Genomic DNA, 14854 nt, shown 5'->3' on the forward strand with positions numbered 1-14854 from the left:
CATAATGGCTGCCATTCTTACTGGAGTGAGATGGTATCTTAGGGTGGTTTTAATTTGCATTTCTCTGATTGCTAGAGATGGTGAGAATTTTTTCGTGTATTTGTTGATTAATTGTATATTCTTCTCTGAGAAGTGTCTGTTCAGGTCCTTGTCCCATTTGTTGGTTGGGTTATTTGTTTTCTTATTGTTTAATTTTTCGAGTTCTTTGTATACTCTGGATATTAGGGCTCTATCTGAAGTGTGAGGAGTAAAAATTTGTTCCCAGGATGTAGGCTCCCTATTTACCTCTCTTATTGATTCTCTTGCTGAGAAAAAAACTTTTTAGTTTGAGTATGTCCCATTTATAGATTCTTGATTTTAACTCTTGTGCTATAGGTGTCCTATTAAGGAATTTGGAGCCCGACCCCACGAGATGGAGATTAGAGCCAACTTTTTCTTCCATCAGATGCAGAGTTTCTGGTTTGATACCTATCTCCTTAATTCATTTTGATTTAACTTTTGTGCATGGCGAGAGAAAGGGATTCAGTTTCATTTTGTTGCATATGGATTTCCAGTTTTCCCAGCACCATTTGTTGAAGATGCTATCCTTTCTCCCTTGCATGCTTTTAGCACCTTTGTCTAATATAAGGTAGTTGTAATTTTGTGGATTGGGCTCTGTGTCCTCTATTCTGTACCACTGGTCCACCCACCTGTTTTGGTACCAGTACCATGCTGTTTTTGTTACTATTGCTCTGTAGTATAGTTTAAATTCTGGAATCACTATACTGCCTGTTTCACTCTTCCTGCTTAGAATTGCTTTTGCTCTTCTGGGTCTTTTATTTTTCCAGATGAATTTCATGATTGCTTTATCTATTTCTACAAGAAATGCCATTGGGATTTTGATTGGCATTGCATTAAACCTATTGAGTACTTTTGGTAATATCGCCATTTTGATGATGTTAGTTCTGCCTATCCATGAACAGAGTATATCTTTCCATCTTCTAAGATCTTCTTCTATTTCTCTCTTTAGGGTTCAGTAGTTTTCATTGTATAAGTCTTTCACCTTTTTTGTAGGTTGATTCCCAAGTATTTTTTTTTTTGAGCATATTGTGAATGGGGTGGTTGTCCTCATTTCCATTTCAGAGGATTTGTCGCTGATATACAGGAATGCCTTTGATTTATGGGTGTTGATTTTATATCCTGCCACTTTGCTGAATTCATTTACTAGCTCTAGAAGTTTCTTTGTAGAACCTTTTGGGTCTGCTAGGTATAGGATCATGTCATTTGCAAATAGTGCCAATTTGAGTTCTTCTTTTCCTATTTTTATGCCTTTAATTTCTTTCGTCTGTCTAATTGCTCTGGCCAGTATTTAGAGAACTATGTTGAATAGAAGTGGTGAGAGAGGGCATCCCTGTCTTGTTCCAGATTTTAGAGGGAATGCCTTCAATTTTTCTCCATTTAGGATGATGCTAGCCTGAGGCTTAGCATAGATAGCTTTTACAATGTTGCGGTAAGTTCCTGTTATCCCTAGTTTTTCTAGTGTTTTGAACATAAAGGGATGCTGTACTTTGTTGAATGCTTTTTTGCATCTATCGAGATGATCATATGGTTCTTATCTTTAACTCTATTGATGTGGTGAATAACATTTATTGATTTCCGTATATTGAACCAGCCTTGCATCCTAGGGATGAATCCTACTTGATCATGATGCACAATTTTTTGGATATGTTTTTGTATCTGATTTGCCAGAATTTTATTGAGGATTTTTGCATCTAAGTTCAAGAGATATTGGTCTGTAATTTTCTTTCTTTGAAGTGTCTTTGTCTGGTTTCGGATTCAGGGTGATGTTGGCCTCATAGAATGAATTTGGAAGAGCTCCCTCTTTTTCAATTACCTGAAATAACTTGAAAAGTATTGGTATTAGTTCTTCTTTAAAGGTTTTGTAAAATTCTGCTGTATACCCATCCGGTCCTGGGCTTTTCTTGGTTGGTAGTCTTTTGATGGCTTCTTCTATTTCCTCCATTGATATTGGTCTGTTTAAGTTGTGTGTATCCTCCTGACTCAATCTGGGCAAGTCATATGACTTAAGAAATTTATTGATGTCTTCACTGTCTTCTATTTTATTGGAATATAGGGTTTCAAAATAATTTCTAATTATCTTCTGTATTTCTGTGGTGTCTGTTGTGATATTGCCTTTTTCATCTTGTATGCTACTAATTTGAGTTCTCTCTCTTCTTTGTTAGCATGGCTAAGGGTCTGTCGATCTTATTTATTTTTTCAAAGAACCAACTTTTAGTTTTGTCAATTTTTTCAATTGTTTCTTTTGTTTCAATTTCATGGATTTCAGCTCTGATTTCCAGTTTCATTCCATTATGATCAGATAAGATGCATGGTATTATCTCCACACCTTTATAATTTCTAAGGGTTGCCCTATGGCATAATATATGGTCTATTGTTGAGAAGGATCCATGTGCTGCTGAGGAAAATTTATATCCACTTGATGATGGTTGATATATTCTCTATATGACGGTTAAGTCTATGTTATTAATTGTGTTATTGAGTTCTATAGTTTCTTTATTCAACTTTTATTTGGAAGATCTGTCCAATCGTGAGAGAGGTGTTTTGAAGTCACCCATAATTATTGTGCTGTGGGTTATTTGACTATTGAACATGAGGAGAGTTTGTTTTATGAACGTAGCAGCACCATTGTTTGGTGCATAAATATTGATAATTGTTATGTCTTGTTGGTGAATGGTTCCCTTTAACAGTATATACTGTCCTTCCTTAACCCTTTTGATTAACTTAGGCTTGAAGTCGATTTTATTCGATATGAGGATGGCCACCCCTGCTTGCTTCCTAGGACCATGTGAGTGGTATATTTTTTCCAACCTTTCACCTTCAGCCTGTGTAGGTCTTTTACAATCAGATGAGTCTCCTGAAGGCAGCATATTGTTGGATCTGTTTTTTTAATCCAGGTTACCAGCCTATGTCACTTTATTGGTAAATTTAAGCCATTAACGTTTAGGGTTACTATTGATATATGGTTTGTACTTCCAGTCATGTTTGTTTGTTTATTTATTTGTTTATTTTTAATTTGGTTTGTTTTCCCCTCCTTGATTAGTTCCCCCCGCCCTCGCTTTACTGAGGTACTTCCCACTGTTGGTTTTGGTTGTTGTTTTTCATTTCCTCTTCGTGTAGTGTTTTGCCCAAGATGCTTTGCAGTGCCGGTTTTCTGGCTGCGAATTCTTTTAACTTTTGTGTATCGTGAAAGATTTTTATTTCTTTGTCGAAGCTGAAGCTTAATTTTGCTGGATACAATATTCTTGGTTGGCATCCATTGTCTTTCAGTGTTTGAAATACGTTGTTCCAGGATCTTCTCGCTTTCAGCGTCTCTGATGAAAAATCAACCGTTAACCTAATTGGTTTACCCCTGAATATAATCTACCTCCTTTCTCTTGTAGCTTTTAATATTCTCTCTTTGTTCTGTATATGAGATATCTTCATAACAATGTGTCTTGGAGTTGGTCTACTGTAGTGTTGGGTGCTTGGCGTCCTGTGTGCTTCTTGGATTTGTACATCTGTTTCATTTTTCATGTCTGGAAAGTTTTCTAAAATTATTTCATTCAACAGATTACTCATTCCTTTGGTTTGGACCTCTATACCTTCCTCTATCCCAATGACTCTTAAGTTTGTTTTTTTTTTAAGTTATCCCATATCTCTCGGATGTTTTGCCTGTGGTTTCTTACCAGCCTTTCTGAGTTGACTAGACTCTTTTCGAGATGATATATTTTGTCTTTATTGTCTGACGTTCTGACTTCTACTTGATCTACTCTACTAGTGATACTCTCGTTTGAGTTTTTAATTTGGTTTATAGTTTCCTTCATTTCTAGGATTATCGTTTTATTTTTTTTATAATCTCCATCTCCTGGAAGAGTTGATTTTTTGCTTCTTGCATCTGTTTATGTAATTCATTTTCAATGTGTTCTTTCATTGTTTGCATTTGCTGTCTAATGACCTCTTTAAGATTCCATTCCATCTGACTCAGGTATACCTTGAGTTCTTTATCTGACCATTTTTCTGATGCCTCTAGGTTCTCCTGTAGATTTAGGCTGTCCTGCATTGTTTGTACTCCTTTTCTTCCTTGTTTTTTTCATGATACTCATGTTACTTCCAGCTCTGTTTGACTGCTATGTTACTGTTTACTCCTATAAATTTATTTTGGTTTTGTATATCTCCAGGATCTCTCCTTTGTGATGGGAGACTATGTCTAGAAATGTTGAGTTTTATTGTACTTTAAAGCAGATTCATTTTTTTCATAAATTGCGTACAGATTCACATAGCGATCTGCGGTTTGGTCTTGGGACTTTATGTTTAGGTCGGGTGATGTGATGGTATAGGGGTTGGTATATCTTGGCAACCTTGAAAGATTGCTCTACTGAAGGGGGATATTAACAGGAGAATGGACCAGAGTATTTGGGCGTAGCTAGGGACTTGGGAGCACTATATATTGCCTCGGAACATTTACCTATATACATTTAGTAAATTACACATAAATGGAGTCATAATGCTTGGGAGGAAAGGTATGAGAAGGGGAAGGAAGAAGTCACTAAAGAGAATGAGAGAAAGGAGAAAATAGGTAGAATACAAGAAAAGGGGGAAAAGAAAATTGAAAAGAAATGAAAAAAAAAAAGAAAGATAAATGCAATCTTAAAGTTCGATTAACTTCTCTTCCAGTAGGTGGAGCTGTACCCACCAGGCCAAGCTTCTCCTCTCAATATGCAGGAAACAATCCCTGTAAGGCGGCTCTTCCTCCCCCACTGGTGGGCTCTCCAGTCCTGATTGCCCAGGGCCATTCCTGGTCTCCAGCCACCTCCCTGCTTCTCCTGCCAGCCAGGCCCCACTCACCGGTGGCGTTCTCCACAGAACTAGCTACACGCCGGGCCTACAGCCCCCTGGGTGCCCTGTTCTCTTGAACGACTGGGCACTCTCTCTATTTGCCATTCACCCAGACCCCAAGGTTGTGGAGTGCGGGGCTGTGGGCCGTCAGCTTATTTTGCCTGGTTCCCTCCAGTAGCCACGCCCCCAGGAGCTGGTGAAAGAGGCCTCAGTTGTCAGCGCTGGTAGGAGAGGGAGCCAGGGATCAGGTGCCCCTCCTGACTCCCTCGGTCCGACAATCACGCTCATGGAGAGCTGGGGAGAGGGGCCCTTGCGATTTCCCCGCTGTGTGGAGAAGAAGGGCTGAGGGTCACACACCTGCAGTCGCCGCTTTCGCTGCAGAGCGATCCCATCCGCTGAACTCTGGTGACGTCAGTTCTCTTCCATGGTGGACGCTGTTCTCTCTGCTGGGGTGTCCGATGGGAAGGGTGGTTCTGGTCTGGTGGGTCCGGTCTGTCTCTCCCAGGTCCCCCCTCAGCTCTCGGCCTGCTGGCCTATGGAGGCTCTGTTGGCATCACCTCAAAAGGTTCACAAAGGAACCGAAGAGTTGTTTCTCTATTCCTCTGGAGCGTCTCTGTAGCGCTGAGTCGTGGCGGTTTGGTGGCGGGGCACAAACAATCATCCAGAAACTGTACAAGGGGCAGCCTGAATTCACCTGCGCCGAGCTGGATGTGGCCTCTGAGAGGCTCAAACTGCTCGACCAACATCCTCTTCAGCCCAGCATTGCCAGATGTTCCTGAGCAAACAGCATTCAGTTGGTCTCTAAGCTTCTTCTTAAGTAGCCTACCTCAAGTATTTTTTATATTAATGAAAACCTTGACTAATACAGAGGGATTTGCTGTGGGAGGCTTTCAATTGCCCTTTATGTTTGAAACTTGTCAGAATGTGTTTAAATATTATGTAGTATGATGACAATCACATATTACAATAAGGAAGTGGTTATGTAAATTATGGTATATAGTGAGAGGAATATTATGAACCCATTAAAGTATACAATACAGAAAAAATGTACTGACATAAGAAGATATTTGTAATTTTATATACTGGCTAGAAAATTAAGAATTTATGAATATAACATATAGAAACACATTATATGTATAAAATATGTGTATATGTATATAAATATTACCTCTAAATTATGAAATTATAATTTTCTATTTTTTACTAAAATAAAAATTTCCTAATGTTTTTAAATTTTATTTAGTAACATAAGAGAGAAAAGAAAAAAAGAAGAAAAGGAAAATATTATGTTTTTCTTTTGAAATGGAACAAGGAAACCTTGGTATCTTTATATGATTTTTTTTATCAAACCACTCTTGTAAAGAACGCACTTGAAAAATGTAAAAACAAATAGTGTCATTCATCCTTCTGAAGATATTTTTGTGAACTTTCCCAGTAGCTTTTGAAAGGGAAGTTAAGATGTTTTCATGGTACTGAGTCCATGGCATTTCATACTTGGAAGTGCCCTATCTTTAATCTCTAATTACATTAATGTTCTATGTCTGACTCATGAGGAAAGGAAGCTTCAAAGTGAAAAAGGAAAAATCCAATTTCTCTCTAAGTACAATAACCATTAATATAGTTCAGCCATGTGACATCCATACTCCAAAGTTTCCAAGTATCCTACCCAGAAGAATTCAGAATTCAAGGATGTGCCTGCCAGTGAAATAATAAATTTTTTATTATTTATTATACATCTTTTTATAAGGAAATTTAAACAATGTGTTGAAAATAGATAGTCTTTATAATGTCTCTGAGACGGACAAAAGGAAGAGATGATTATTACTTTTTTCATCTAGATAAAATTTATTGAACCCTTTGTTTATGGCTCTGAACTTAATGTTTCAGTTATTGTTTATACTCTTTAGAAGACTTTTTTTCATTGATAGAATAGGAATAAAAGTAAAATAAGCAAAAATAGAGTTAATCTCTGGATTCTAATATTCCAGTCCTCTACTAATTATGTGAAATTTATTCTTTTATGTGAGAGTGTATGTATACTTGCATACATGCATATATTTATCCCTTCTCCAGTATCCTAATAGTCTGTTCTAAGTTGTGTAGTTGGTCTCTCACAATACATATTGTTTTCATTTCTTGTTTTTCCTAGGCAAAATGTCCAGTGATCGAGCTTTGAGGAAACAGCAACAGTTAAACAACCTTGTTTATGTGGTGATAAAACAGGCCAAACCTGGTGACAGAATTGTGGATTTCTGCAGTGGAGGGGTATTATATGTCTCCTTTTATACTTTTTAGCCTTTCCAAGAGTGTGTGACTTGTCTATATTACACTCAAGGTCATGTTTTCATTTGGCAAGATTGTTGTCTTACAATGAGCAAAAGACATGAGGACCAAAGTTAACTTGGTTCTTTTACTGACTTTTTCAGGGCCATGTTGGAATTGTTCTTGCTCACATATTGCCATCGTGCCAGGTAAAGTCTGAATAATATATAAAAAGAAATGTTTAAGATAAACACAATTCAACTAGCCAAGTCTGGCTTATCCCTTACTCAAGAGTTCCTAATCATTCACCCTAATTAAATATGTGACGCAGGCATTTTCTTTTTTCTTTGAAGTAAACTTCTAAGATTTAGAATCTTAAGGGGAAAATTATTAAAGTAGGACCAAAGTACAGTTGTCAAATTTTTAAAAAGTTGCATGTCTTTAAAAAATTTTTAATTGCAATTCCATTAAATAAAATATCTATAATTAAATTAACTTTCAATATAACTATAACTGGAAATAATGGCTTCTAAAATTTGTTGAGCATGTTCTTTTGATCGATTACATCAAAATTCTAACAAAAATAACAACAGTTGTTTTGTTCTAATTTGTTATATATGACAGCAGAATGCATTACAATTAATATTACACGAGTAGAGCACAATTTTTCATGTCTCTGGCTGTGCACAAAGTAGAGTCACACCATTCATATTTTCATACATGTACTTAGGGTAGTGATGTCTGTCTCATTCCACCATCTTTCCTACCTCCCGCCCCCTCCCTTCCTTTCCCTCCCCTTTGACCTATCTAAAGTTCGTTCATTCCTCCCATGCTCTCCCCACATCTCCATTATGAATCAACATCCTTATATTAGAGAAAACATTCAGCATTTGTTTTGGGGGGATTGGCTTACTTAGCTTCTGTTCTCTAACTCCATCCATGTACCTGCAAATGCCATGATTTTATTCTCTTTTAATGCTGAGTAATATTTCATTACATATATGTGTGTGTGTGTGTGTGTGTGTATAAAGAAAATCACATTTTCTTAATTCATTCACCTATTGAAGGGCATCTAGGTTGGTTCCACAATTTAGCTATTGTAAATTGTGTTGCAATAAACATTGATGTGGCTGTATCCCTATAGTATGCTGTTTTTAAGCCCTTTTGGTAGAGACCGAGGAGTGACATGGCTGGGTCAAATGGTGGTTCCATTCCCAGTTTTCCAAGGAATCTCCACATTGCTTTCCATATTGGCTGCGCCAGTTTGCAGCCCCACCAGCAATATATGAGTATGCCTTTTTCCCCACAACCTCATCACCACAACCTCACCAACACAACAAGTGGTGCTAGGAAAACTGGAAGTCCATATGCAACAAAATGAAATTAAGTCCCTATCTCTCACCATGTACAGAGTTCAACTGAAAGTGGATCAAGGACCTAGGAATTAAACCAGAGACTCTATGCCTAATAGAAGAAAAAATAGGCTCAAATCTCCATCATGTTGGATTAGGCCCCAACTTCCTTAATAAGACTCCTATGGCACAAGAAATAAAATCAAGAATCATTAAATGGGACAGATTCAAACTAAAAAGTTTCTTCTCAGCAGAAGAAACAATCAGTGAGGTGAATAGAGAGCCTACAGAATGGGAGCAAATTTTTACCACACACACATCAGATAGATCACTAATCTGTAGGATATATAAAGAACACAAAAATCTTAACACCAAAAAACAAATAGCCCAATCAATAAATGGGCCAATGAACTGAACAGACACTTCTCAGAAAAAGATATACAATCAATCAACAAATATATGAAAAAATGTTCAACATGTCTAACAATTAGAGAAATGCAAATCAAAACTACTCTAAGGTTTCATCTCACTCCAGTCAGAATGGCAGCTATGAAGAATACAAATAATAACAACAATTTTTTAAAAAGAAAATAAAAAATAATACCCAAACCTACCATTTTGATCCATCAAATGTTTTTCTTCCCTTGTTCTCATTAAGTTATGCCCATACTAATATTTCTGTTACAAATTCTACAAATGCAAATAAAATTTTAGTCCCCTTGCTCTTTGTTCACTATTTTATCACAAATATTTTTCATTTGCTAATAGTTTTACATATCATCATATCTTAGTGATGATATGTTTTTAAGTAAATATACCACTCAGTCATTGGTACAGTTAGAAATTTGTGTTGTTTCTAATCTTCTACCATATTAAATCAGTTCCTCACAGTGGCCATCTTATAACATAAAAGTCTTCGGAAGAAAAGTCATTTTTTAATACAAATTCAACTAGGGCACAGTATTTGTGAGTTTTCTGGGAGATGTGAACTAACTATAGTAAATACTTGCAGAAGAAAAAATTATGGAGAAACTGATTTACTGGTCAGAAAGATATTTAACAGAATAATTGGAGGTGAGGGATAAATTAGAGAATAAAGAAAAAATAAACCAATAATCCTAGAAGAGGTGAGTGCCTTTTTATTATTAAAGAAAATAACAGTTTCAAGGAAGAAAGTTCATAGAATAGAGAACCAGAGCCAGGAACGTAGTATCTTTAGTTCCCTTCCTAATAATTCTGAAAACTTAGATTGGATTGGCTAGAATAAAGGCTGAAAAGCCTTTAATACCACTTATACTCTGACAGGATTTCTATTCAAAGGGATCCAAGATTTTTCCATAAATGTAATCATAAGTACAAAATAAGAACCAGGAATAATAGTGATGATATTGTCTTAATTCTACTCAAAATCACTGTTGCAGGTTCCTGTTGTCCCTGCTTCTCCCACTCTTCCATAATCTGTATTATTCATGGAAGCTGTTGGACCTTCTTTTATCATAGCATGACCTGAGTCCATTACTTCTCCATCCTCAAATCCACCTCCATACCCTTTGCCTCCATCCCCACTATCACTAACATGTACGTTGTGCCAAGCTATACCAGTTTTCTTACTTCTTCTTACATACTACACTCTTTCCCACCTTGGGCCTTCATATGTATTTCTCTCTCTGCCTAACACTCTTCCATTCCCCTTGCTATGTTCTTTTTATTTTTCAGACCTCAGTTGATATGTTACTTTCCCCAATAAAACCTTCCTTAGTCATCAAGTCTGAGTGCTCCCATTATACATTGTTTATCTTTTATTAAACATTTTCACACTGTGTTATTATTGCTTGTTTCACTTACATCACTACACCCTAAGCTTCAAGAGTTCAAATACCTTGTTCAATTTAGTATCAGATTAACTGACATACTTCCTGGCACAGAATAGAGGATCAATATAATATGTTCAACATTATTAAGGCTATGGAATATAGCAATAATGTTTTGTCCTAATATTTGTGTTATGTTACTGAATATACTGTTTTTTCCCGGGAAAATCTAGGTTATATTAATAGAAAACAAGGAATTATCACTAATTCGTGCTAAGAAGAGAAGTGATGATCTAGGTTTAAGCAACATTTGGTTCATCCAAGCAAACATGGAGTATTTTACAGGGATGTTTAATATTGGGGTAAGTCATCATGCAATTTCAATTTCCTAATTATAGCTAAATAAAATTATATGCCTTAGAATAAATAAAGGATTTAATTTTATATTCTTTCCTAAACAAAGAAATCTATAACTTTCTATACTTTCTCAACAAAATATAGTATACTAATTAATATTATTATATTCATAGTACTTCATTATTAAAAGTATATGTTTGTCTTTTTCAAAGCAATATTTTTCTTAAAATATAAAAAATAATGATGTAAAGGAGATTTTAAGGAGAGAATTTTAAAGTCTTAACCAACTACTCTTAGTAGTTTTAAATAAATCATTTATACATCAGAATTGAAATACTAATTGTTAGCCTTATCTCCACTAATACAACAACTTGTATCAAGCAAAAATGATTAAAGTTACTAATCTAATTAGGGTTACTAGATTTTGTTAACTTAGTTTGACTTAAGATAATCAAAGGAAATAAATCAAAATGTTTTTAGCTTTTTCTTATATCAGGTATTCCAACACCCCTACTACTTACTATAGCTCCCTCATTAAAGTTTCTTATTTACATTGGGTTTATTTGAGGAATATATTTTTCTAGAAATAAAAGTGACTAATAAGCATATGAAAACTCAGTCTTTGGTAATTAAGTGCATTCTAATTTAAACAACAATGACATTTCATTTTTTTGCTTTCAATTTTGCAAAGATTTTTTAAAAATATTATTAGTCTAGACTGCAAGGACTCAGTGAGAGGAGCCTGCTCAGGAGCTTTGAAAATTGCATTTTCATGATGTTTGCATTGATTTATTAATGGTATGAAAATTTAGTTAACATGGACAAAATTGTATAAATATTATTATTATTAAGAGTATGGATTTTAATATTTGACAACCTTGTGCTAAATTCCTGCTTGGCACTCAATAACTGTGGTCTTAGGCAATTTATTCAAACTATTGATCCTATTTCCATCTATAAAATAAGCATAAAAAACTTACTGGTAAAATGTTGACACAAGGTATGTGAAGCCCTTAGGAGTTGCCTAGCATTTAGGAAGTACTCAATGAACTGAGCCTACTACTTTTTGCAATGTGATCTTAACCAGGTGAAAACTGCATTACAAATGAATGGAACGGGCTGGAGTTGTAGCTCAGTAAAAGAGCACTTACCCAGCATGTGTGAGGCACTAGGTTCAATCCTGAGCACCACATAAAAATAAATAAAGGTATTGTGTCCATCTACAATGAAAAATATTTTTTAAAATCATTTCCAAAAGAAATTAATGGAAGTAAATTATGCTAATATGTACTTTTTTAAGGTGGCTATCCCTATATGTTGTGAAATAATATTTTTTTTAATTTTTAATATCTTTAAAATATACTACACTCAACTTGTTATTTTTATATTCATAAACATGAAAGCAATAAAGATAGAAATAAATATATAGTTATTTATTTTAATAAATTCTATATATAGAAGTATGTATTTTATATGGTATATAAGATATATACAGATTCACTCTGATACATGATGGGTTTACCTCTTGATAAACTTACACTTAATGGAAAATATCATAAATAGAAAATGTGTTTAGTACACTAACCTGTTGTACATCAAAGCTTAGCAATACAGTACTTATAGAAAAGTGGTGGTTTAGCCTGTTATTATGTGACTGGACTGGAGGCTTGCTGCTGCTGCTGCTGCTGCTGCTGCTGCAAATGCCCAACATCACAAATGAGTATCACAAAGCATATCAAAAAAGATCAAAACTCAAAACTTGAAGTATGGTATTTATTGAATGTTTATCACTTTTGCACCATTGTAAAATCAAAACATTGTAAGCAGAACTACTGTTAAGCAGGGATTGTCTATGTTCTTTTCTTCAAAACAAGTATTTGATTGTTACAGGGATACTTTTTAATTGAATTGTTTTTATTTTGATTATAATGATTAATTATTTCCCTGAGGAAAATATGTCTTTTCAAAAGTAAGAAACATCCCAAAAAGTTTTGCAATTTTTTTCCAATTTCTATATATGTAGCTGCATGACCCTGATTCAATTCATTATTACCATACACTTAAAGGGTAAGTTTCAAAAGATTATTTATAAAAGTATACTTTTTAAGGCTGTTTTTACAAAAGGTATGTTGTTTCCTCTTTTTGTGTAGTATAGGATTAGTCTCATTCTTGTGAAAATTTATAAGATTAAGCTTAATAAATGCTGGGAGCCATTAGCCAAGTAGGTATGACAATTTCCTTGCCAGCGTACCCCATGTTGCTTAGTGGAAGGACTCGTGGAAATAGGACATTTTGCAGTGACATTGCATGTAGGTGACCTTGCTCAAGGACCAAGGCGGATCCGAGTTTAGGGCGTTCCCAGTTTAGAACTATCCGGGTTTAGGGTGGTTCCAGGTTTAAGATTATTCCTGCTGGGAATAGGGCGTATTCTGCTGCCTGAGTTCCCTTTGAGTTCTCACGGGATTCAGACAGTATTTTTTTGGGAGACAGAAGCCCAGTAGGGGTGGATTTGGGCAGAGAACGTGGATTTCCCCAGAACGTGATTGTAGACAGCTGGTGTGAGTTCGGGAATAAAGAGTTGCTGTTTGAATCTACAAGCTGTGTGGTGGCTCGTGATTGTGTGCCCAGCCAGACTGCGGCATTTGTGCCCAGCCAGACTGCGGCAAATAAAGACTTAATTTATAATATATATTAATACTAATGCTCTCAAAAAATAACACAAAAATGTTTATAATGTTATAAAATGGTGATGACTATGGAAAAGTGTACACTTCATATTAAAAACAAAAGTTTCTCAAGGCTAAATGTTTTTAGTGGGCAATTCCAAACTATCATCTTAACCGGGTGCTAAGGTACTGATTTCTAAGTATAAGTGAATATTTTTGATTTGTTATTGTGTTTCAAAAACTCAAATGTTTTATTTTCCAGCTATTTGCATTTGCTTTTTTCTATTTTGCCTATAACATAATTTTTAATGTGATTATTGATGGTTTATCAGTGGTGAGTGCTTAATTACAAGCTCATTTTTAGTTAGGTCTGTTAGTATATAATTAAAAGAAGCATATGCAATTATATGTATTATCATGTGATAATTCAGTAATACTTTTGATGAGTAATCATATGAGGACTAGAGAAATTTTCTATCCTGAAAACACAATTTTTAGAAATCACAAAGGCAAAAAGAAAAGATGAGAAAGCAGATAGAGATATTTCAATACCTCTTTTCCCCAAGAAAGAGCGGACCCTCAAATAACAAGAGTGATTAAAAAAAAAAAAAAGATCAAACTCCATGTTTGATGAAACTGCATTTGAATGTCTTTAACTCAAATCATGATACAAAGTATTAAGGTAGAAGGCAGACTGAAGGGAAAAAAAAAATAAGTGCGGTAGTCAGTTTTTTGTCTCTGTGTCCAAAATACCTGACAAGAACAATGAAGAAAAGTTTATTTGGAAGAAAAGTTTATTTTAGATGAAGAAAAGTTTATTTGGAGCTGATATTTTTAGAAGTTCAGTCCATGATAAGCCAAGTTCATTGCTCTGGGTGTAAGATGTGACGGAAGAAAGGTGTGACTTAAGAAAGCTTCTCAGTTCATTGCATCCAGGAAGCTGAAAGACAGGGAGAAATCAATTGAGGACAAATATAATCCAGAAAGGCACACCCCGCAATGACTTACTTCTTCCAACCATACCTTACCTTCCTATAGTTACCACCCAGTAATCAATTCAAATCATTAATCCACCAATGAAGTTACAGCTCTCATAATCTAATCATTTCATCTCTGAACATTCCTGCATCAATGCATGAGCTTTTCAGAAGATACCTCATATCTGAACCATAACAATGTTATTAAGTAGATGTGAAGAACATCAAGCTTAAATGGAAAGGAGGGTGGTAAGAAAGTTATTACGAAGCATGTTACAGGATACCTGAAATATTATTTAAAAAAAGATGTATGTGCCATGTAGGCCCATGGGTGGGCAATGGTGATTTGTCATGTAAGGACTGTGTGAGAATCTGCATACTGAATGATGGATATCTTCCCTACCCACATCTGTCTCTTAATTCAAAAACCTCAGAAACCAGAGAATCATTAGTAAGACTGAATGAGTTACTCTTATGTAAAAGCAGAACTATCCTCAAAGAGCTACAGATATTAGAGCTATAATTATAAAAAGAAAAGTCAGCTAGCCACTCAC

At 35.2% G+C, this 14854-nt stretch overlaps 1 protein-coding gene across 2 annotated transcripts in view; it reads left to right on the forward strand.

The window, feature by feature from the left end:
- Gstcd (glutathione S-transferase C-terminal domain containing) overlaps positions 1 to 14854 on the forward strand; it is a 188169-nt gene that overhangs the window by 152477 nt on the left and 20838 nt on the right. For both annotated transcript variants that reach the window (XM_048813685.1, XM_015484615.2), the window contains 3 exons: positions 7025 to 7140; positions 7302 to 7346; positions 10534 to 10662. In XM_048813685.1, coding sequence (XP_048669642.1) covers positions 7025 to 7140; positions 7302 to 7346; positions 10534 to 10662 — 290 coding nt within the window. The remainder of the gene's footprint in view (positions 1 to 7024; positions 7141 to 7301; positions 7347 to 10533; positions 10663 to 14854) is intronic.

This window comes from Marmota marmota, unplaced genomic scaffold (assembly GCF_001458135.2).
Source record: "Marmota marmota marmota unplaced genomic scaffold, marMar, whole genome shotgun sequence".
In the NCBI taxonomy this organism is placed as follows: domain Eukaryota; kingdom Metazoa; phylum Chordata; class Mammalia; order Rodentia; family Sciuridae; genus Marmota; species Marmota marmota.